Raw genomic sequence first — 17,106 nt, forward strand, 5'->3', positions numbered from 1 at the left:
GACAGTTGCGTTAGCAAAAAATAAATAAAATTCAACACGTAAACAAGCCATTTTCCAGATTAAATTTGTGCACACAAACAGATCAGCTAGCAACGGCGAAAGCGGAAACACGATTATAATGGCAGGCAAGAAGTGTGTAGCCGTTAAACTGCTGCCCGACCGTACGTCAACGTGCCCCCTAACCAGCGAGGCGCGCCCAAATGGTGGAATGTCGGATGTATCACAAACCAACGCTGCAACGGTGTGTCTCAATTTCATCATTTTTATTATAAAAAAAACTTTGTTACATTTTCAGCTTTTAACAGTGTTTTTTCTCTCCAAGCAAGCTGCTTGTTTTCGGCTCGTCAATTTGACCGCCTGTTCGGTGCAAGCGCCAATTGCACTTTCTTTGTCTCCGAACATCATTTAACCCCTTTGGCCTGATTCCTACGTCATGAAAGTCTCGCAATATTTGTTCTATGTTTAAATAATGTAGCTGCTTTATTTTTGGATTTTGCTTGCTTCTTCATGCCAAAACGGTTGGCTTCTCTGGCTTATGACAATCACCTGTGGGCTGTTGTACATGCCACTAGCAAGTAAGAGACGCAGATCATCATCAAGACACCCCCAACGGTGGGTGAACGGTGGAGACACGCTCGAGAGTTTCCTTCCGTATCGACGAAGGCTTCTTTCTCGCGCTGGTCCTCGCTGAGGTTGGCGCCATTGTCCCTGTAACGATGATCACGATCTGTCCGAACAGAACATTAACCTCCAGTGCTCCGGATTTACTTGATTTCGGGCATGCGGTTCCATTCATGACCCAATACTTACCTTTGTCAACCGTTCCATCAACGTTCCACGTCTCGGAGCTATCCCTGGTCCCCGTGATTTTGTTCGAAGATGAAGAAAACTCGTCCAACGGTGGACGATAGATTTTGTTTTTGTCTGCAAAACATTCAAAACTGATTTATGGGAGAACCGCCAGGGGAACGAAAGAGCGAAACACGATCGATACGAACTATTTTTTCGATAGACTGCTTCCGTGGTGGTTGCAACCGTCGTCGTTGCTGGAGGACTCGTAGCCATCGTGGTGGTTGACGGAATGTCTGCAGAGACAAAGGCAAGGGAAACAAGTGCTCGTTACGAATTCGATCGCCTATGCGGTGGCGAACTGGAGGACGGATGAACTTACGGTAAACCTTTATTGAGCCATCAGTTTCACCGAGCGAATTCTTTACCACACATTTGTATGTTCCAAAGTCACCGATGGCGATGTCTTTGATTGTGAGCTTCATCACCACCTTGTAGCTGTTGATCTCCTTAATCGAAGGTTCGAAGTGCTTACCTAGCGATGTATGAACAAAACGAAACATGCAATAGAAATGCTGAGTTTACGGTATGCACGTATTTGACGGTAAATACGCTCGAAATAGTTTTATTTTAAATCTTTTACCACAAAGACGCCGCGAAACAAATCAGCCGTTCGCTGTTTCTAATTGTAAGGCAAGTTTTTTTGCTCATAAACATAAAACCAAACCTCATCCGTCGGTCTATCAGTTTCATTGTTTCACCGTTGCTACGATATTCGAGCTACATTTAGACAATTCGCGCTCGCCAATGCTGTAAATCAACTGGAAGATAATTTTCAGCAGTAGATCGTTCCCATAAATCTGGACAGACCTTTCTTTCATTCCAACCAAGGTTTTGCAACCTTTGCCACACCATAAAAGCGTTTGCCCAAAAATACTGTGCAGCATAATGAATTCGTTGACATGGGCCCTTATCATTGCTCTCACCGCCTTTTGGGGCATCCCAAATAAGAAAGCAAAATCGGTAACCAACAACACCGGCCAAGAAGCTGTCTTCCTTCGAAACTCTTCCCGTTTCGTGTCGCTCGTTCTTCTCCATTGCCATTGTCCGCCGCATGTCCTTACATTGATTGAATAACAAGATGATGATTGTGACACAATTTTTCCTCATTATCAGATTTTTCCTTGTTTATTATTTTCATCCATTTGGTGTTGTTTCGTTCCGCTTGGTCGCCAGTGCTTGTCTCGAAAAGTAAAAAGGGAAAACCACGTTCATGCAAACGGTACGCCACGAAAAACATGCACCCAAATGTTGGAAGCTGTCATGACGGTTCTAGAAAATCTACTGCCCCATCAACCAAAAGTCACTCTGCTTCCTTAGCAGTGAAGAGGAAGATATTAATGATGAACGTTTCTGCAAGGAGCCGTACTACCTGGCTGATGAGGGACAAACACAATTCTGACCTGGACCGAACCGAGTCGAGCTACAATATGCTACGTGGACGGTTTTGTTCCTTTTATTGTTGTTTCATTTTCTTTTTCCTGTGTTCTCTGTATATTTATATCCATCCTCATCAATAGATCCTCGATAGGGGCGACTATATTCTAGCCGTCGAATTTTCTTACCTTGCGTGATGATGGTGTCATTCTTCATCCAATAATTGATGGAGCGTGGGTATGCCTCGGATTGACACTCCAGAGTCAAGCGCTGTCCCAGGGCGGCTCCTACAAGCTGATCTTGTATCCAGATCATCGGAGGAACTGAGGAAAACGAAATAACAGACAAAAAGCCGTCGCACCAAACCGTTAATAACTATTCAGAACGCTAATAAACGTGATACTAATAAATAGGTTTATTATTCCGGATGGGCTGTTTCGTGATTATGCGCTCGATACAATTATTCTGGCTCAAAACAGCAAGCTATACAATCGTAAATAACCAAAATGAATACACTAAATTTAGTAATATGATCAAAAAATCTCATCCCCTGCCACATCCAATGAACTGATGAACAATTTTATCTTTCAAGCGGAATTTAGCACGGATTCATTACCACGCTGAACTCTCATAAACGTAAAGTATTATTTCTTTTGACTTTGTTTTTCTATCAATAAGCCGATGTTGATGAGATAGAGCTTTTTAATATGTGGAGTAAATACGTTAGGGTTATTGCATATGCTGCTCAACGATTGACAATACCGTTTGAGGCAACTCAAAGGAGCATACATGCATCAGTCGTAATGCGCGATACAACCTATGGAAGTGCAACGCCTAGCAGCGCGAGGATTTAATACTCTTTATTCAAGCAAACAATAGAACAAAAAACCAGCTGGTGGGTGGTACTTACAGTGGACAATCAACATGACGCGCTTGCTAACCGATGGCGGGATACCGTTGGACGCGATACACAAATATGCTCCCATATGCAGTCGATTAACTCGCGAAATGGAAAAGGTGGAGCTGTTCAGGCTGGTTGCTGTTTTAAATGGCGTCGGATGGAATAATAATGAAACAATTTGGTTGTAGTTTGCTAGCCCAATGCACTTCGTACGCTCGTGATAGTTTAATGGTCGATAGGAACCAAGCGAAGTTGCGACAACAACGGAAAAAAACAACAAATATCATGGTGGCTCGAAAAAAAACGTTGCAATATCGCCCTACCTCCTGCGCTGATGGGCTCGTTACCCTCTCGACGCCACATGATGGTGGGAGTTGGTGAACCGGATGCGGCACACTTCAACGTTACGTTACTTCCCTCCCGGACGACCATATCGGTGCTGGTGGGATAGTCCAGTATGTTCGGTGGAACTGTTGGGATTATATTGATATTTTTTATGAGCTCAGAAGCATGAAACGAGAGAAGCGCTCATTAGCATAAGCCAACATGGACAACTACAATTAAATCACGTTAAATCACCAATATGATAGGAGGTGTGCACGAAAAGCGTACCCGTTTCATATTGTGCACTGCATTCCCTTTCAGGACTTGTTGTCCTTACCTACGACATTCAGGTATCCTATTTGGTTGCGCATCGGATCTGTATTGACCTGGCACATGTACCAACCCTTGTCGGATTCCTTTACATCACGGATCCGCAACACCCAGGCTCGGCCCTCAACGTGCGCTATGGTCATCCGGTGGTTTTTCGTGATGACATGCGTTTGGATCGTCAGGATTGTTTGAGTATCCACGCGAAGCCACGCGACCTGTAAGTGTACACAGAAGGACGGCAACATGACGCGCGCTCTATTTCGAAGAAATCGCACAACAAACAAACGCCCATAGCGCACAATGAATATATGTATATAAACGAAGCGTACGTATACCTTGTACGTCTGAAGATTGTTGATTACACACGTGAGTACTGCCTCTCTTCCAACTGGAACAGTTAAATTCTGAATGGGCTCACCAAATTTGGGTAGATCTGTAAAATATAACAAATGTATATTAGTATTTTTTATTATTTTACTAGAGATAATATTATACTGCAAAATTACACACTTAAAGGTACATTATATTTCACTAAATAAAATCTTGACCATATTTGCCTAGATAATTGTTTATATCAACACCTTTGGGTCTGATTTTAACACTTCATTTTCACATTGTAATTAGACTTTATATGATGAAGAGTTTGATATCTAAAACACACCAACAATCGATTATTTCATCACCAGAAACAATTACTATTGATTGATGGAATATTGGGAAAATTTTATCATCCTACATCATATCCTTCTCGATTAAATTTCCATTTGAACTCAATATAGTATGCGACCGTCTTGCGTTGGCATCTGGTCCAACATTCAGTGGCACCCTGTCGTAGTGCCACTCTACAAGCAACGTTCTTTCCACTAAACGCGAATCCTTGCGCTCTATCCCAGCTTTATTATCTCACACTATCAGCTGACACACGATATTTTCCAATTTTAATTACGATGAATATTTAACCCTCCGCTGTCATAATGCTGCTGAATAATGCATTGCTACTGCTATATTATATTCATGGGGCACTTATTCCTAAAAATGAGTGCAATGGCTCAATGCAAGCAATTCGATCTCAATTAGTCTCTAGATACCCTACTCTGTCTCTACTCTTCGCACTCTTCGCTTCTCTTTCTCCTACTCGTGAATACTCTATCTCTCCTTTTCTCTTAAAATTCCTTTGTTGCGAACCGACGGTTTGGCTGTACATTTTCTTTCTCGTCGTATCGAGCCAGGATGAAAAAGTGCTGGCTTTCGATTGCCTTCGACTAAGAGCAATATTATTCAGCCCTGAAGGGGGTGTAGGCATAACGCTTTCCCAGCACACATATGCTGTATATTTTATGAACACGTTAATCTGTTTTTATCTTCAACGCTTTTAACAGTTTTTATCTGCAAGAACGGTATAGAGTCATATAATAGCTACTCACATCAAATGTCTGCGTATTACTGAATGTATTCGAATAAAACTATTATCTTACCTTTATCCAATATATAAGAATTGCTTTCCTCCACTGGGTCGTCTGCATGCGCCAGCAAATCGAAAAGAAAAACAAACAACGGTTTAAAGCAAGCAATTAAAATATACGGAATTCGTGCAACCCCTGTTATGAATTATACAACCGCTCTGATTATTATTCCTTTTTGATAGAGTTGTAAAAGTGGAATTTAATTGTTTAGCCCTTGTTTACAACATTCGTACTAATGTATTCATTGTTTTTCATCCCCAGCTGCAGTGGCAACGGCACCGGTACCATCGGAATCCTCATCAAAAACTGCGAGCCAAAATGGATCAGCATCACAGGGTGGCATATTTTATTTCCTATACTAGTGAAGCTGACTACTATTCGCCTCTACTATCAAGTGTTTTATAAGACCGATCTTCATCGCCGTGGAGAGTAGCAGAATTCATTTCAGGCGAAATAAAACATGCACAACAAGATGACTGCTAGAGGGTGATTGCTTCATCGTTTTACAACGTTACGATTCTCGACCAGCACGGAGTCGCCTTGCATAATCGAATTTGGTATGTTTTTCGTTGTTTTGTCTTGCTCGTTTGGTTTTGTCTGCTTCACTCAATTTAACAATTTCAGATGCTGTTGGACGATTAGACGTTGAAGAAAGTTCCATGCGCCAAAAATGATATACTCTTTCAGCCCCGCCGGTGCCCATACGTGGCAGGGTGTTAAATAAATATCCTGACAGCGCAGCATTTACTCACGTAAGCAATCGTAAATAGACAGGCCTATGGAGGCAGATGAAAACTCCGAGTCAAGCACAGCACACACACGTGAGACCTAAAATGTATCCATTAGGCGTCATTTTATCGAAATGGCCACCGTGTCATTACAGGCACACGGCTGCCAGAGCTAAGAGCATACTGTGACCATCCGTTGCCTAACCTCACTCTCCGAATGCCGCTACCACACCTAGGCTCTTGTGTAGGGCCAAGGAAAGGAAATCATAAAATTTACAAGCCTGTTGAAAAGGTAAACCAAAATCCCTTCATTCATTTAATTAGCAACTAAAGCAAAGTTGGTTCCCTTTCATGCTCGCCGCCAGGAGCCTTGCAGACGCCTCCTTACCGGCGGGGTGTCGTCTGTTCGTCGCGCATTAGCCGTCATCAGCCATCCGTTATGTCTTTCTTCTTTGCACGGGCGTAGGTTCACCAGGCGTCTCCACCGCAGCCCGCTCGAGGGTACGGGCACCACTACCGACACCACGTTAACCACAAAAATGAAGACCAAAAGCCTCGTGTTGGGAACCGTGGAGACCGAAGAAGAAAGCCACTGCCATGCAAAGAAGGCCTCGCGCGGGGCGAAAAGGACGCCGGGTTTTACATACATCGAGGTTTTATGTTATGTTCTGTGATGTGGAAACTGTTGGCATTTTCTCTTTCTCAACCAATTTCAGCCAAAGTCTGCGGTTTTCGGAGAGGAAAATTATAACCAAACAGCTAATCATTAATAATGAAACCATGCCGAAAGCAGCGGAGACCGCACACATACTACACAGGGGCTCGTGCGCGCGCGTTCTGTCCTCCGTGAAAAACCGAAACCAAAACCGTAACTAGGCCGTTTATCGTGAAGGGCCATCATGGAGGAATTCGTTCTGGGTGTTAAGGTCTCCATTCGAGGAATCCTGCCATGCTTCGCCCAGCGTCGTCGATTTGGCGGAATCGAAAGGAAAGGGCTGTGGGTGGATTCGTTTCGTTTCCGCGCGCACAAACTGGCGAGCTTCATGTTTTACCAGCGTTGTTTAAACAAACTAGCAACGCCTAGGTTGCGATGTCAAATACTCGTATGTGGTAAATACTTGGAAAGAGTTTTTGAAATTATACCTCCAGTCTCATTAACAATCGTCAGCCGTCGTTGTCTTAATTAGCAATGATTCATACTGCGGTTATTTATCATATTGTGGTGAACTTTGCTCATATCGATGCCGACATGTTGCTATATTCATCACATTTTTAAAAGGGATTTAAAACTGCGGCTATAATACCTGAACTTGAGTTCAATTTTGTATATTTCAACTTACTCGTTCTCAAGGAGTTACCCAAATAGAAGGAATTGCGACCCAAAAACAGTTGTTGGATGCCACGATAACAGCAAACTCCTGCATGTTTAGCCATAAACATTTTTGAGCCCGTTAGTGAACTAACTAACCTAACTAACTTTTTCAAATATCAATATCGTTAATGTATATCTCAAAAACGTTGACAACGTTTTTACGGTTGATTTATATTCAAAAATCCTTATATTAGTCTATCCAGCCACGAGGAAATTTCAAGTCTAGAAAGCTGTAGCTTAGCTTCACAAAGCAGGCCTTGACCGTACACCGGTTGTTGAACGATTTGAGAAGAAGAATTAATTTCAAAAATATCTTAAAACTATAAACATGTGATTTTGTTGTTTCGACTATGATATAAATTACCCTAAAATGATCAAAACAATTTTATGCGCAGCCATTGATACATCAGCAAAATAATCAACGAAAAAACAAAACGACATAATAAAAAAAACATATCAAAAGTAAATAACAAATATCCCCAGAATGCAACGTTGATCATCTTCTAGTTCATCTTAGATTTTACTGAAGAATCTTGCAGTATGATCATGATGCTTAGTGGTAAAAAATGAACATAGTGTGAACAAATAATAAAACATCAAACGATGAGTAGATTGCTATGCAAGTTGCAGTTTATTAAAACTAAGTACTAAGGAGAGTTACAATGATCAAAATTTATAAAAACTCGTTTGAATCACACTATGCATTTGTTAACTCTTGATGAACAATGTTCTCAAACATAAATTAATTTTTTTTTCAAGAAAAAAGGATTTAATTCAAAAAATAGCACTGTTCAAGGATAACGCATTTACGATAGCAGTACATAATTAAATCACTCTACGATTCAAATTTAAATGATCTTAAATATTTTGATGATCAACTAATTCATTACGCAATTTTGATTGGAAAATTGTTTTAAAGAAAAAGTATATCTATAATATGATATAATTGTGTTGAAAAAAACACAAATATTCTTCATTATTTAAAAGAGACTGTTATCGAAATTACATAAAAAAAGACAATGTATAAAGCTCGTGTAAGTTTGATTTTCCCTAATACTTCACTCATATGCTTTATCTAATAAATTTTTAATTTTTTTCGAAAATATCTTTAATTTTAAAAAACTATCTTTTGACCAGCGATTATAAGTTTAAACCCATTCAAAAACGCTATATCACATAGTTGCAGTTTCCAGTCGTACTTCATCATTCATTTCTTATTCAATCTATTAGATGAAAACCAAATCTGGAAAGGTGTTACTTGCCAAGAAGATGTGGGACAGGAAGACACATAAAACCAACCGCATGGTTCATTTTTCTTAGAATTTCTTTTCCTCACTCTACATTGCTTCAGGCGTGCATTTGGTGTGTGAAAAAGTGATTTTTGCTCCATCAACGAAGCTACCGGGGTGCTTCTCCTCGGCAAGAAAATTCATAGCCAGCATTAGTGGACCATGGACCGTAATTCGAGCTCAACCATTTGCAACCATGCTTTCCCGATTGCAAAATGTACCACAATGAGGGTAGGAAATAATAAATTTTCATCTACGAAACAATAGGGAATCATTGCATAATGTACCTGCCGTCTGCCTACCAATGGATCTGGAAAGTTTGTTTTAGAACTTGGTTATAACGCAAAGTGTACATAAAGTATATGAAAATCGTTCCCGCTGGCTGGCCTAATACCTGTAACGTTGTAGGTGGCCGGGAATTTATTGCATGTCCTTCTAGCACCTGCTTCAGCTACCTATTCTGTGCTTGCGCTAGACTGTAGGCTGAAGTCGTCACGCACCCAGGACTGCACACGGCGATGAACTTCAGCATGGAATTTAAGAACAAAAATGAATGAGACAAAGGACAATGGAAGCCTTTCACCCAGGCGCTACACATATTTCACAGGCAACTTCAGAACCGGCGCCAGAAAGACATTGAAGACAGTCCGTCGATCGTGTCGGGGAATGAAATCGAAATTTAGGCTCGTTCGAATAAATTCACATAATCGTAGGTAAGCGAACGGACATATTATCCAGAAGTCTGCACTCTCGCGAACTGATAAGCTGAACCTGAAAACTCTCCTGTGGGTGTCTGTGTGTGTATATGTGAATGATATGGTACCAGTTCACCAGAAAATCCCTAATTAATTCCAATCATCTAATCCATGCTCAATTATTTTGTTATCTCAATTCTTTCAATCATACCAAATCATTCATACTGCAAATATACTAGATGCAGAAAGAAAATCATATGAACCGTATAGCGGGTTTTATCTTCTTTTCTCTTTTGCTTTACTGTATTAAATGTAAATTATAAACTAATGTGCTCACAACCAATCACTAATGATTCCAAGAAGCAACTAATAAACTTAATTTTGTTTTCATACAAAACTGTTGATATATTCGATGTTTCAAATTTAAAACAAAAGTTAATACAAATTATCAATAGTTTAGGCTAAATTAAATTCTAGAATGAATTTTGACCTTTTTTGATATTTTTAAACTAGAAAAGCTAGAGACTTCATACCAAAAGTATTCTTATCGTTCTGGTAGGTTTCACTATTAAACCTGTTAATGCGAAGAATGTTTCAAATGTCACTAATTCCATTTCATTATACATTACAAAATTGTAACAGTCTTTACAGCGATTTTCTCTGGCAGTTGATATCTTTGGTTAAAGTATTACGATCGCTTATTTATGCAACACGCCCTTAGACAGTGACGAGGAATGGAACGTTGTGGGTATAGATCATGGTTCGTCATGCTAAACAGGTCTCATGACTTCATGTCCAAGCCAACAGTTTTGCTTCTACCGAACGAATCTGCAAAGTCAGCTTAAAGCCGAGCTGTTGCTTTATTAAAAGAGCGCAATCGACACGCGCTAGCTGCGAAGAGCTGTATGCAAAAGACACCGAAGGATGCCAAGGTGATCGGTCACAAAACATGTCAACATTCGGCTCACTGTTGGCTCAAAACAAAGGCTCAAAATGTTGTCGAATCTATGGAAACGTTCAGCTGGCCTACGACGCCTACGGGCTCTTTGAACTGTTCTAATGAACCTCCATCGCACTGCTCGCTACAAACGTAGCGTCTCCTTTCGCCAGTGCCATTCATAATGGGGAAGCAAAGATGTTATGTCTATGACGGGAAACATGACATTGAGCCATTACCATTATGCTGTTTGCGACCATACGACTGTTTGCCAAAAGACGTGTCCGTAGACTGTGCGGTGAAGCTGGTCGCAAAATCTTACCCTGTTCGCCCTGAGCAGCACCAAAGACGAGGTATGCATTCTGCATTAACGCCACAATGACCAGTGCAATCGAGGACCGCCGGAGCAACTCCATTTTCGTACTTCGTAGGGCCCGCGCCATGCTGGATTTGGGGTTTCCTTCTGCGCCGGAAGTAAAGCTGTATGCGGCACAAAGCAGCTCGGTGCAGCCCGGTACCATTAGATGTAGCTGTGATTATCCTCGGCCAGGTCGGTCGATGCTCGTGGCAATCCTTCTGCAAACTGGGCTAGGGACGATCCGACCCCACAAGCTGGCGACCCAGCACACTGGGGCCAATGTGATACGGAGCCGCACTAGCACACCATCCACCAGTGAAGCAGGTGAACTAACCGAATTCAACTGACACGCTGCGGTTCGTTTGTTTGTGTGTTTTCCTCACACTTGCACAGTGGCGGTGCATCGGCGGAGCTAGCTGTCTTTAGAAAGTATACACATTTAGTCACCCACTATCCAACCAAACCCCGGCTTTTGTGTCTATATTCGCTCTCCGTCAGCGACAAGCGGTCCTTGCCGTGGTGTTTACAGTTAGTGTACACCCGCTGACTGGCCGCTGTACACGGCAACAACACGCAGCCGGCGAAAGTCCCACACTTGAGCAGCCCGGAACTGCAATGTTCAGGCACTACAATGAACACACTAATGCCTTACGACAAACTCACGCGACCGAAATCATGTTGGACCGGCGCATGGGTTCCTGCACACACGGTTGCGTTCTTGCTGCCGTATTGCTGCCCTGCCTCGATGGCTCGATGCTCAACGCTGTACCGGTTCCTCGGGTGGGTGAAGCTAGGCAAAATAAAACACTCGGAATTTTCTCACTTCAGTTTATCCTTGCATAGTAAATATTTCCCGCCATCCCGCCATTTCCCGTCGTTTGGCGGCCTTTCGAGTTGCTGATGCCTGCGCAGGCGAGCTGATAGCGAAGAAATAGCATTCCGGTCCTTTTTTCGAGAGTCGCCGACACCGCGACGGGCCCGCTACCGCATGCCGGCAGGACGCACAGATGGTGTACGATACCGAAGCTTGATGCCACTGCCGTTTCGCTCTCGATCCGCCGTCCTCCCACTGGCGCCTTATGCCGGCACCTTTTATCGCTAACTTTTCCGTTGCGTTCGGCGTTTGTATTTTTGTACGTTTTCTCTCTTTACACTTTTTCGGTGGCCTTTGTTTGAAATGTTTTTATTGCCGATTGTCACGAAATTGTACTTTCCTTAGAAATTTATTACATTATTACCCTCTTCACTAAATCTTGGCAACTGTTTTCTATCCCTGCTCCCTTTCGATCCGGAATCCTTGGCGTGGCTCCCATGCGGGCGGCAACTAGCTGTTGCTATATATGCATCTCATGCACGCGAACGCCGCGAAAGCAGGCGCTCAGGCCAGCCTACGCACTAACCACGCCATGAACGACATGGCGCCAACTTCACGCGTAACTCCTGTGGCGACCGAGTTTTTCGCAGCGTACCGGCTGTGCGTTCTAAATGGGGATTCGAGAATAAATCCGTCCACTTAACGAATCCGTCAGCTCGCCCGCTCGCTTCTGGTGACGCTGGCCTAGCTGACCGGTTGTTTTATTTCCCGTGCCTTACCATTGTCCCACACCAGCATTTCGTTCGCGTGGGCGAGAAATATTTTTCCGATATGCGTTAATTTGATTCTGTCCCCGCTGTCCGGCTTTACCCGCTCGCCGAATGTCCCCAACCCCAGCACCCGGCTAATTAAGTACAGGAAGAGGGAAGAAAACACGGCTTCATTATAGTGATTGTGAACTAATTAATTTCTTCCTTCTTTATACCGGCCTGGCCCGCTGATTGATGTTGTATGAACAACGCGGTTGCCGACGAACAAAACCCCCCGAGCATCGACCGGGCGCGAAAAATTAGCAGATCAGCTCGGTTGCAGTTTCTCGATCAACCGCCGGTTTGCAGATGAAAAACAAAAAAACGCTTCGTTTCTTCGCTCATTCTCACTGTTCACACGTCGGTCGCGGTTCTTCTTCGATTGCACGCAAAGACAAAATGTGCAGCATCGATTCCACGCACAACACCGCCAGTAGACACACAGAACACTAACAATCTGTAAACGGCATCTGGGCACTTGGACAAAGAACCGTCCTGATAACCGTCCCCCCTTTGCGTTGGAGTGTTTTTATACCGGAAGCTATTCACTTTGCGTTAAAACGGTCGCCGTGTGACCTTTGCACTGGTGCACACAAGGATGGCCAGATCCGATGCACTAGCGATGCTGCCTCCGAAGGCTCGGGGTCCGACCAAGCCAAGACAGACAGTACAACTGGTCGCGTGCAGTCTTTCGCCGTCGCTTTTGTAACGATGAAACACATGATCTGACGAGCATGCCAGACCGAGCTCCCGATCGCATCGGACCGATTAAATTGCACGGCGAGCAATGCGTGCTCGCTCGTCCTGTCGTCGCCAAGCCGGTTTTAACAACAAACAAAACGAACCGCCAAACAACCCACCCGAAGTTCGTGCCCTTTTGTGTCGCATGCGCACCGTGTCCTGGCGAGCACTTTCTCCTTCGCAAGGGGAAATGCGCGGGAGTGAACACAAACTCGCTCCAGCCAAGCGGTCGGTATGCAGGGTGGGAATGAACACTTGGTAGCCAAAACTGCACCAATTCCGGGAATAGCTCCTGAAGGGATAAAGTCGGAAATAATGAGCATATGCTGGGGTACGAGTTTCGACAAAAGACGCAGAAAAAACGGTGATCCGTAATAAATCATCACTACTAGCGAAGACACACGCACACACACAAACAGTTGTTTTTTGATAAGCGTTTCGCGCTTCTCACCGATATGATGCCACTTACAGGAAATACCACTCCAGCACGGGGCTCGTGCACGATGAAACTATCCCTTGGTGCCTTAGGAGCTCGCTCTACTGTACGCGTGTTTCGTCACCCAGGCGGCGTTTTTCCCGATGCTCTGTGACCGTAAAGCTTTGCCATGTGCTGAGTATTAAAAGTGGGCCGCCGTCGGTAAACTACGCTCCATCAAGCAACGCAATCTGCAAACATTGCGTGTGCACCGCGTTCTCGCACATCCAGGTAAGCGTAATCACATAATTAGTGTGTTGCATCGATTAAACAAGCGGCGTTGAAATTAAATGAAGCTAGAGTGTCTACTTAAACACTTTATCCATTCCCTGTTGCTGCCTGCATTTGTTCCATGGGATGGGTTTCGATGGGTGCTTTCCATCAACCGGTGGGGCAGTTTGCAAAAAAGAACGAGTTTTTGCAAAAACAAAATTGCCAGCTAGGGTGACCGTCCTAAATCTTCCAAAAAACTATAAATGCCTTTCAGTTGCATATTAAAACTCACGTATCATAAAGCTAGACACCTTCTCGTGGTGTCTTTTTTTTTCGTGAAATGACAAAACTACGCCAAAAAAAAACGGCAGCCCATTCAGTCTTCTGCATATGCGCGCATGTGTTGTGTTGTTTTGCAAATCAAGCAAAAATTTACATTTATATTACATCACAAGGAAAAATCCTGCAGCAACGAAAAGAAAACGTCACCCACCGCATTTTTTAAACCGCTGCCCCCAATCTTTCTTCGTGGCTCGCCGACGATTAGCCGTGAACGGATGTAAGATATGTGTAACATCAGCAAAAGGTGAAAAGAAACGCATTAATAATAATAAATCTAAATGAGCAGCCAAACATTCAACATCACGCACTCACTTTTCCATGCATTCGAAACCACGCATGGCTCGCGTTATCTTGTTAGCCTTAGTTTACAAAGTTGCGTTGGGGAGTGTGTGAGTTTTTTTTTGCCTGTTTCCATGTGACATTGTGTCCTAAGAGAATTTTCCTTGCCTACGTCCGGAAAACTGATGGGAGTTTAACTTTTTTGTTTCGCGGGTAATCAACGCGCGACCCGATGGAAATCTTTTGCATCTCAGGTTGTACGAAGCACCCGGGAGTACGCGTCCATTTGTCACGCGAAACCTAATGCAGTTAAGGCAACAAATCGTCTCACAAAGGTGTACATCTTGTGTGCGTGTGTGTGGGAATATTACCAAAAATTTTAGTGCGATACGTGTTTTGTGTCTTAGACAATTCTTCCGATTCTCTGCTCCCATTCATGCAAGCAATCGAAGTGATCACCAAAACCCCTGTTCGAAAGCAAGATCAGCGCGTTAGAAAACATTCGAGCGAGAAGGCGAGTAACACAAACACCGCATTAATTATGCCACTATTTTCCGTGATATACAACAGTAAGCCGCACATGCTTTATTCATTGCTACAAAGCGAACAATTTATCATACAATCCAAGCGAGGATGAACCGAAAAACAACGAATCACGCATACCCCGTTGCGTGCCCAATTGGAATATACGTACCCATCCCACGGTCGGTTTCCATCCTCACAAAACCATCCCCGACCACAGCTATTCACCCTTGTGTGTTGAAATTCTCAAATCTGCCCAAAAACACCGGGACGGGAGCTGCCACTGAACTAAGAAATCTGCCAACTAGTGAGCAAAAACACAAAAGGTGTTAGAAAAGTCTCCAGATTCGTAAATTATTTATGTTCCCACCGTCGGATTTCGCTACACACGATACACGCTTTGTGGCGCACTGGCCGCGTTCTAAATCACGGCACCACGTGAGAAAGTTTTCGGTGCTCCCGGTGCCGATCTTGGGCCCTTCGGTGCGGACAGCGGTCCACTGGGGATAGCGAAAGCACACACAAGACGAATTCGGAAGCTCTCCGTGGCGACCGGCCCAAAAAACCCGAAACAAAAACAAGCACAAAAAAAAAACAAAAGTGACATAAATTGCTCAGCAGAAAATTAAATTTTAAATAATTTTCTTCCTAAGGTTCGCGACCCGTGGAAGAAAACAACACATTTACCTGCGGTGTTTTTTTTTCTTCATTTTTTTTGCCTCGTTCCAGCTCCATGTAATATTCCCTCCCAAAAGCCGGCAGCCCTTAACCACCTGCAATGCAATTGGAAATGTGAAAGCCAATTTGCCATTTGGCAAAGCTCTCTGCTGAAAAATGCTGTTGATAGGGATGTTTTTGATACCACTCGGCCAAACCATGCTATGCTAAACTACTACTGGAGCACGTGGGATCCTTCTAATACCGAAAGGTATTTCTCCATCCAGCGGGCAGCGAGTGTGAGTAAGCGTGAGTTTTGGGTGTTTAGATCAAACGAAATGCGCCATTGTTGCAGACAGGCACGCTTGTTCATTTCCAACACTCGTAGCCAGGCTCGCTATCCCACCAGCTGCATTAACCAGCTGCAGGCGTATTTCTACGATGTTAAATCCGATTTTCGCGTATGCCAAGATGGTACGTGAGAAGCTGCATGTTTTTCTTTTCCTTTGCCTCGGATGGCCCCACATATTGCCCAATAACCGTCTGGCATGTGAGCAGCAGAAGCTTGTTCCTGTGATCGTAATGGTTTTGTGTTAGAATGTCATCTGGAAAACGCTCCGATCTAGCGTATTCTGAGGCTGCTATTAGTCGCTAGAGAAAAAAAAACCCCAATCGAACAACACATCATCGAATCGAAGAGTTTCCCAAACGTTAGTTAAATGTAAACTTTGAATAGGTATTCACATTTGAAAATCATTAAACAAGCTATCGTAAAATCAACAAAATCCAAAATATGTTTTTCTTTTTATGGAGCTCTTAATCCTTACTGAAACAAGCGTTGATATTCCTGGTTTTTTGTCTTGAGCTATGTTGGTATGTGGGGAGTTTTTTTTTGCTGCCATCAAAACCACCGTCCACTTGGTTAAGACAAAATTGCAACGCTTGCTTCCAGGTTGTCGAATGCAGCGGATATGACCCACAGTGGAGCCTTGGGTCAAAAAACACCAACGGTCACGGTGAGCGAAGGTGAACGAGTAACCCAACTCGCACGTACCCTAAGATCACCCACATATTGGCCAGCCAACGGATGACGGCTTGCAAACGCTGTTTGATCTATGGATCACAGAGACTTGCACTCCACGTTTTTGCTGCTGCGCAACGTCAACTGCATGCTATTTTTCTTTTTTTTTTGCTTATCACAAACGCGCAGAATATTACAAAAATGGCTGCACGGTGCATGGGACCTCGATTCTGCAGCGACGGTTAACGAAGATGGTTAACGTTGTGATTGTTGTCGTGCTGCGATTTTACGCTGTGAAACCTACTGCAGCTAACAGGTCGTGAGGCCTTTACAAATTACTTGCCATACATTGATTGAAGTTGCTTACCTACTGTACTCCCCACATGACCAGGATGGTCTCGTCTTCTCGGTGGTGCAAAAGAAAAAACAAAACAGAAGACTAACCCACACCTGGGAACAAGCTAGACAAACAACAGCTTCACGGTTGGTTGGACTTTGCAGGTCTATCACTTCGGATGCGCGAACCTCAAATTGTTGGTAAGACGATTCGGTTATACAAACACTCCACGCTTGAATGCAACATTCCGAAACACACATTGATGTACCGTTT

At 43.5% G+C, this 17,106-nt stretch overlaps 1 protein-coding gene across 1 annotated transcript; it reads right to left on the reverse strand.

Moving 5' to 3' along the window:
• Positions 1 to 248: 248 nt before the first annotated feature.
• LOC128724173 (lachesin-like) lies at positions 249 to 10,708 on the reverse strand. Its single transcript, XM_053817938.1, has 11 exons — positions 10,588 to 10,708; positions 5,257 to 5,298; positions 4,117 to 4,214; positions 3,789 to 3,996; positions 3,451 to 3,597; positions 3,137 to 3,265; positions 2,415 to 2,549; positions 1,172 to 1,324; positions 999 to 1,085; positions 811 to 924; positions 249 to 727 (listed from the first exon to the last, which is right to left on the reverse strand). Exons 1-11 carry the CDS (start codon positions 10,706 to 10,708, stop codon positions 543 to 545), a joined length of 1,419 nt encoding a protein of 472 aa, XP_053673913.1. The 3' UTR covers positions 249 to 542.
• Between the last annotated feature and the right edge of the window lie 6,398 nt (positions 10,709 to 17,106).

The sequence above is a fragment of the Anopheles nili genome, chromosome 3 (assembly GCF_943737925.1).
Source record: "Anopheles nili chromosome 3, idAnoNiliSN_F5_01, whole genome shotgun sequence".
In the NCBI taxonomy this organism is placed as follows: domain Eukaryota; kingdom Metazoa; phylum Arthropoda; class Insecta; order Diptera; family Culicidae; genus Anopheles; species Anopheles nili.

Excerpts from the sequence above, each read along its gene's own strand:
- LOC128724173 (XM_053817938.1), bottom strand. The coding sequence starts at position 10,708 with ATGGCGCGGGCCCTACGAAGTACGAAAATGGAGTTGCTCCGGCGGTCC. Across the intron at positions 4,215-5,256 it reads TTCTTATATATTGGATAAAG|ATCTACCCAAATTTGGTGAG; the intron begins GTAAGATAATAG and ends TATATTTTACAG. Across the intron at positions 3,266-3,450 it reads CGAGCCCATCAGCGCAGGAG|CAACCAGCCTGAACAGCTCC; the intron begins GTAGGGCGATAT and ends CATTTAAAACAG.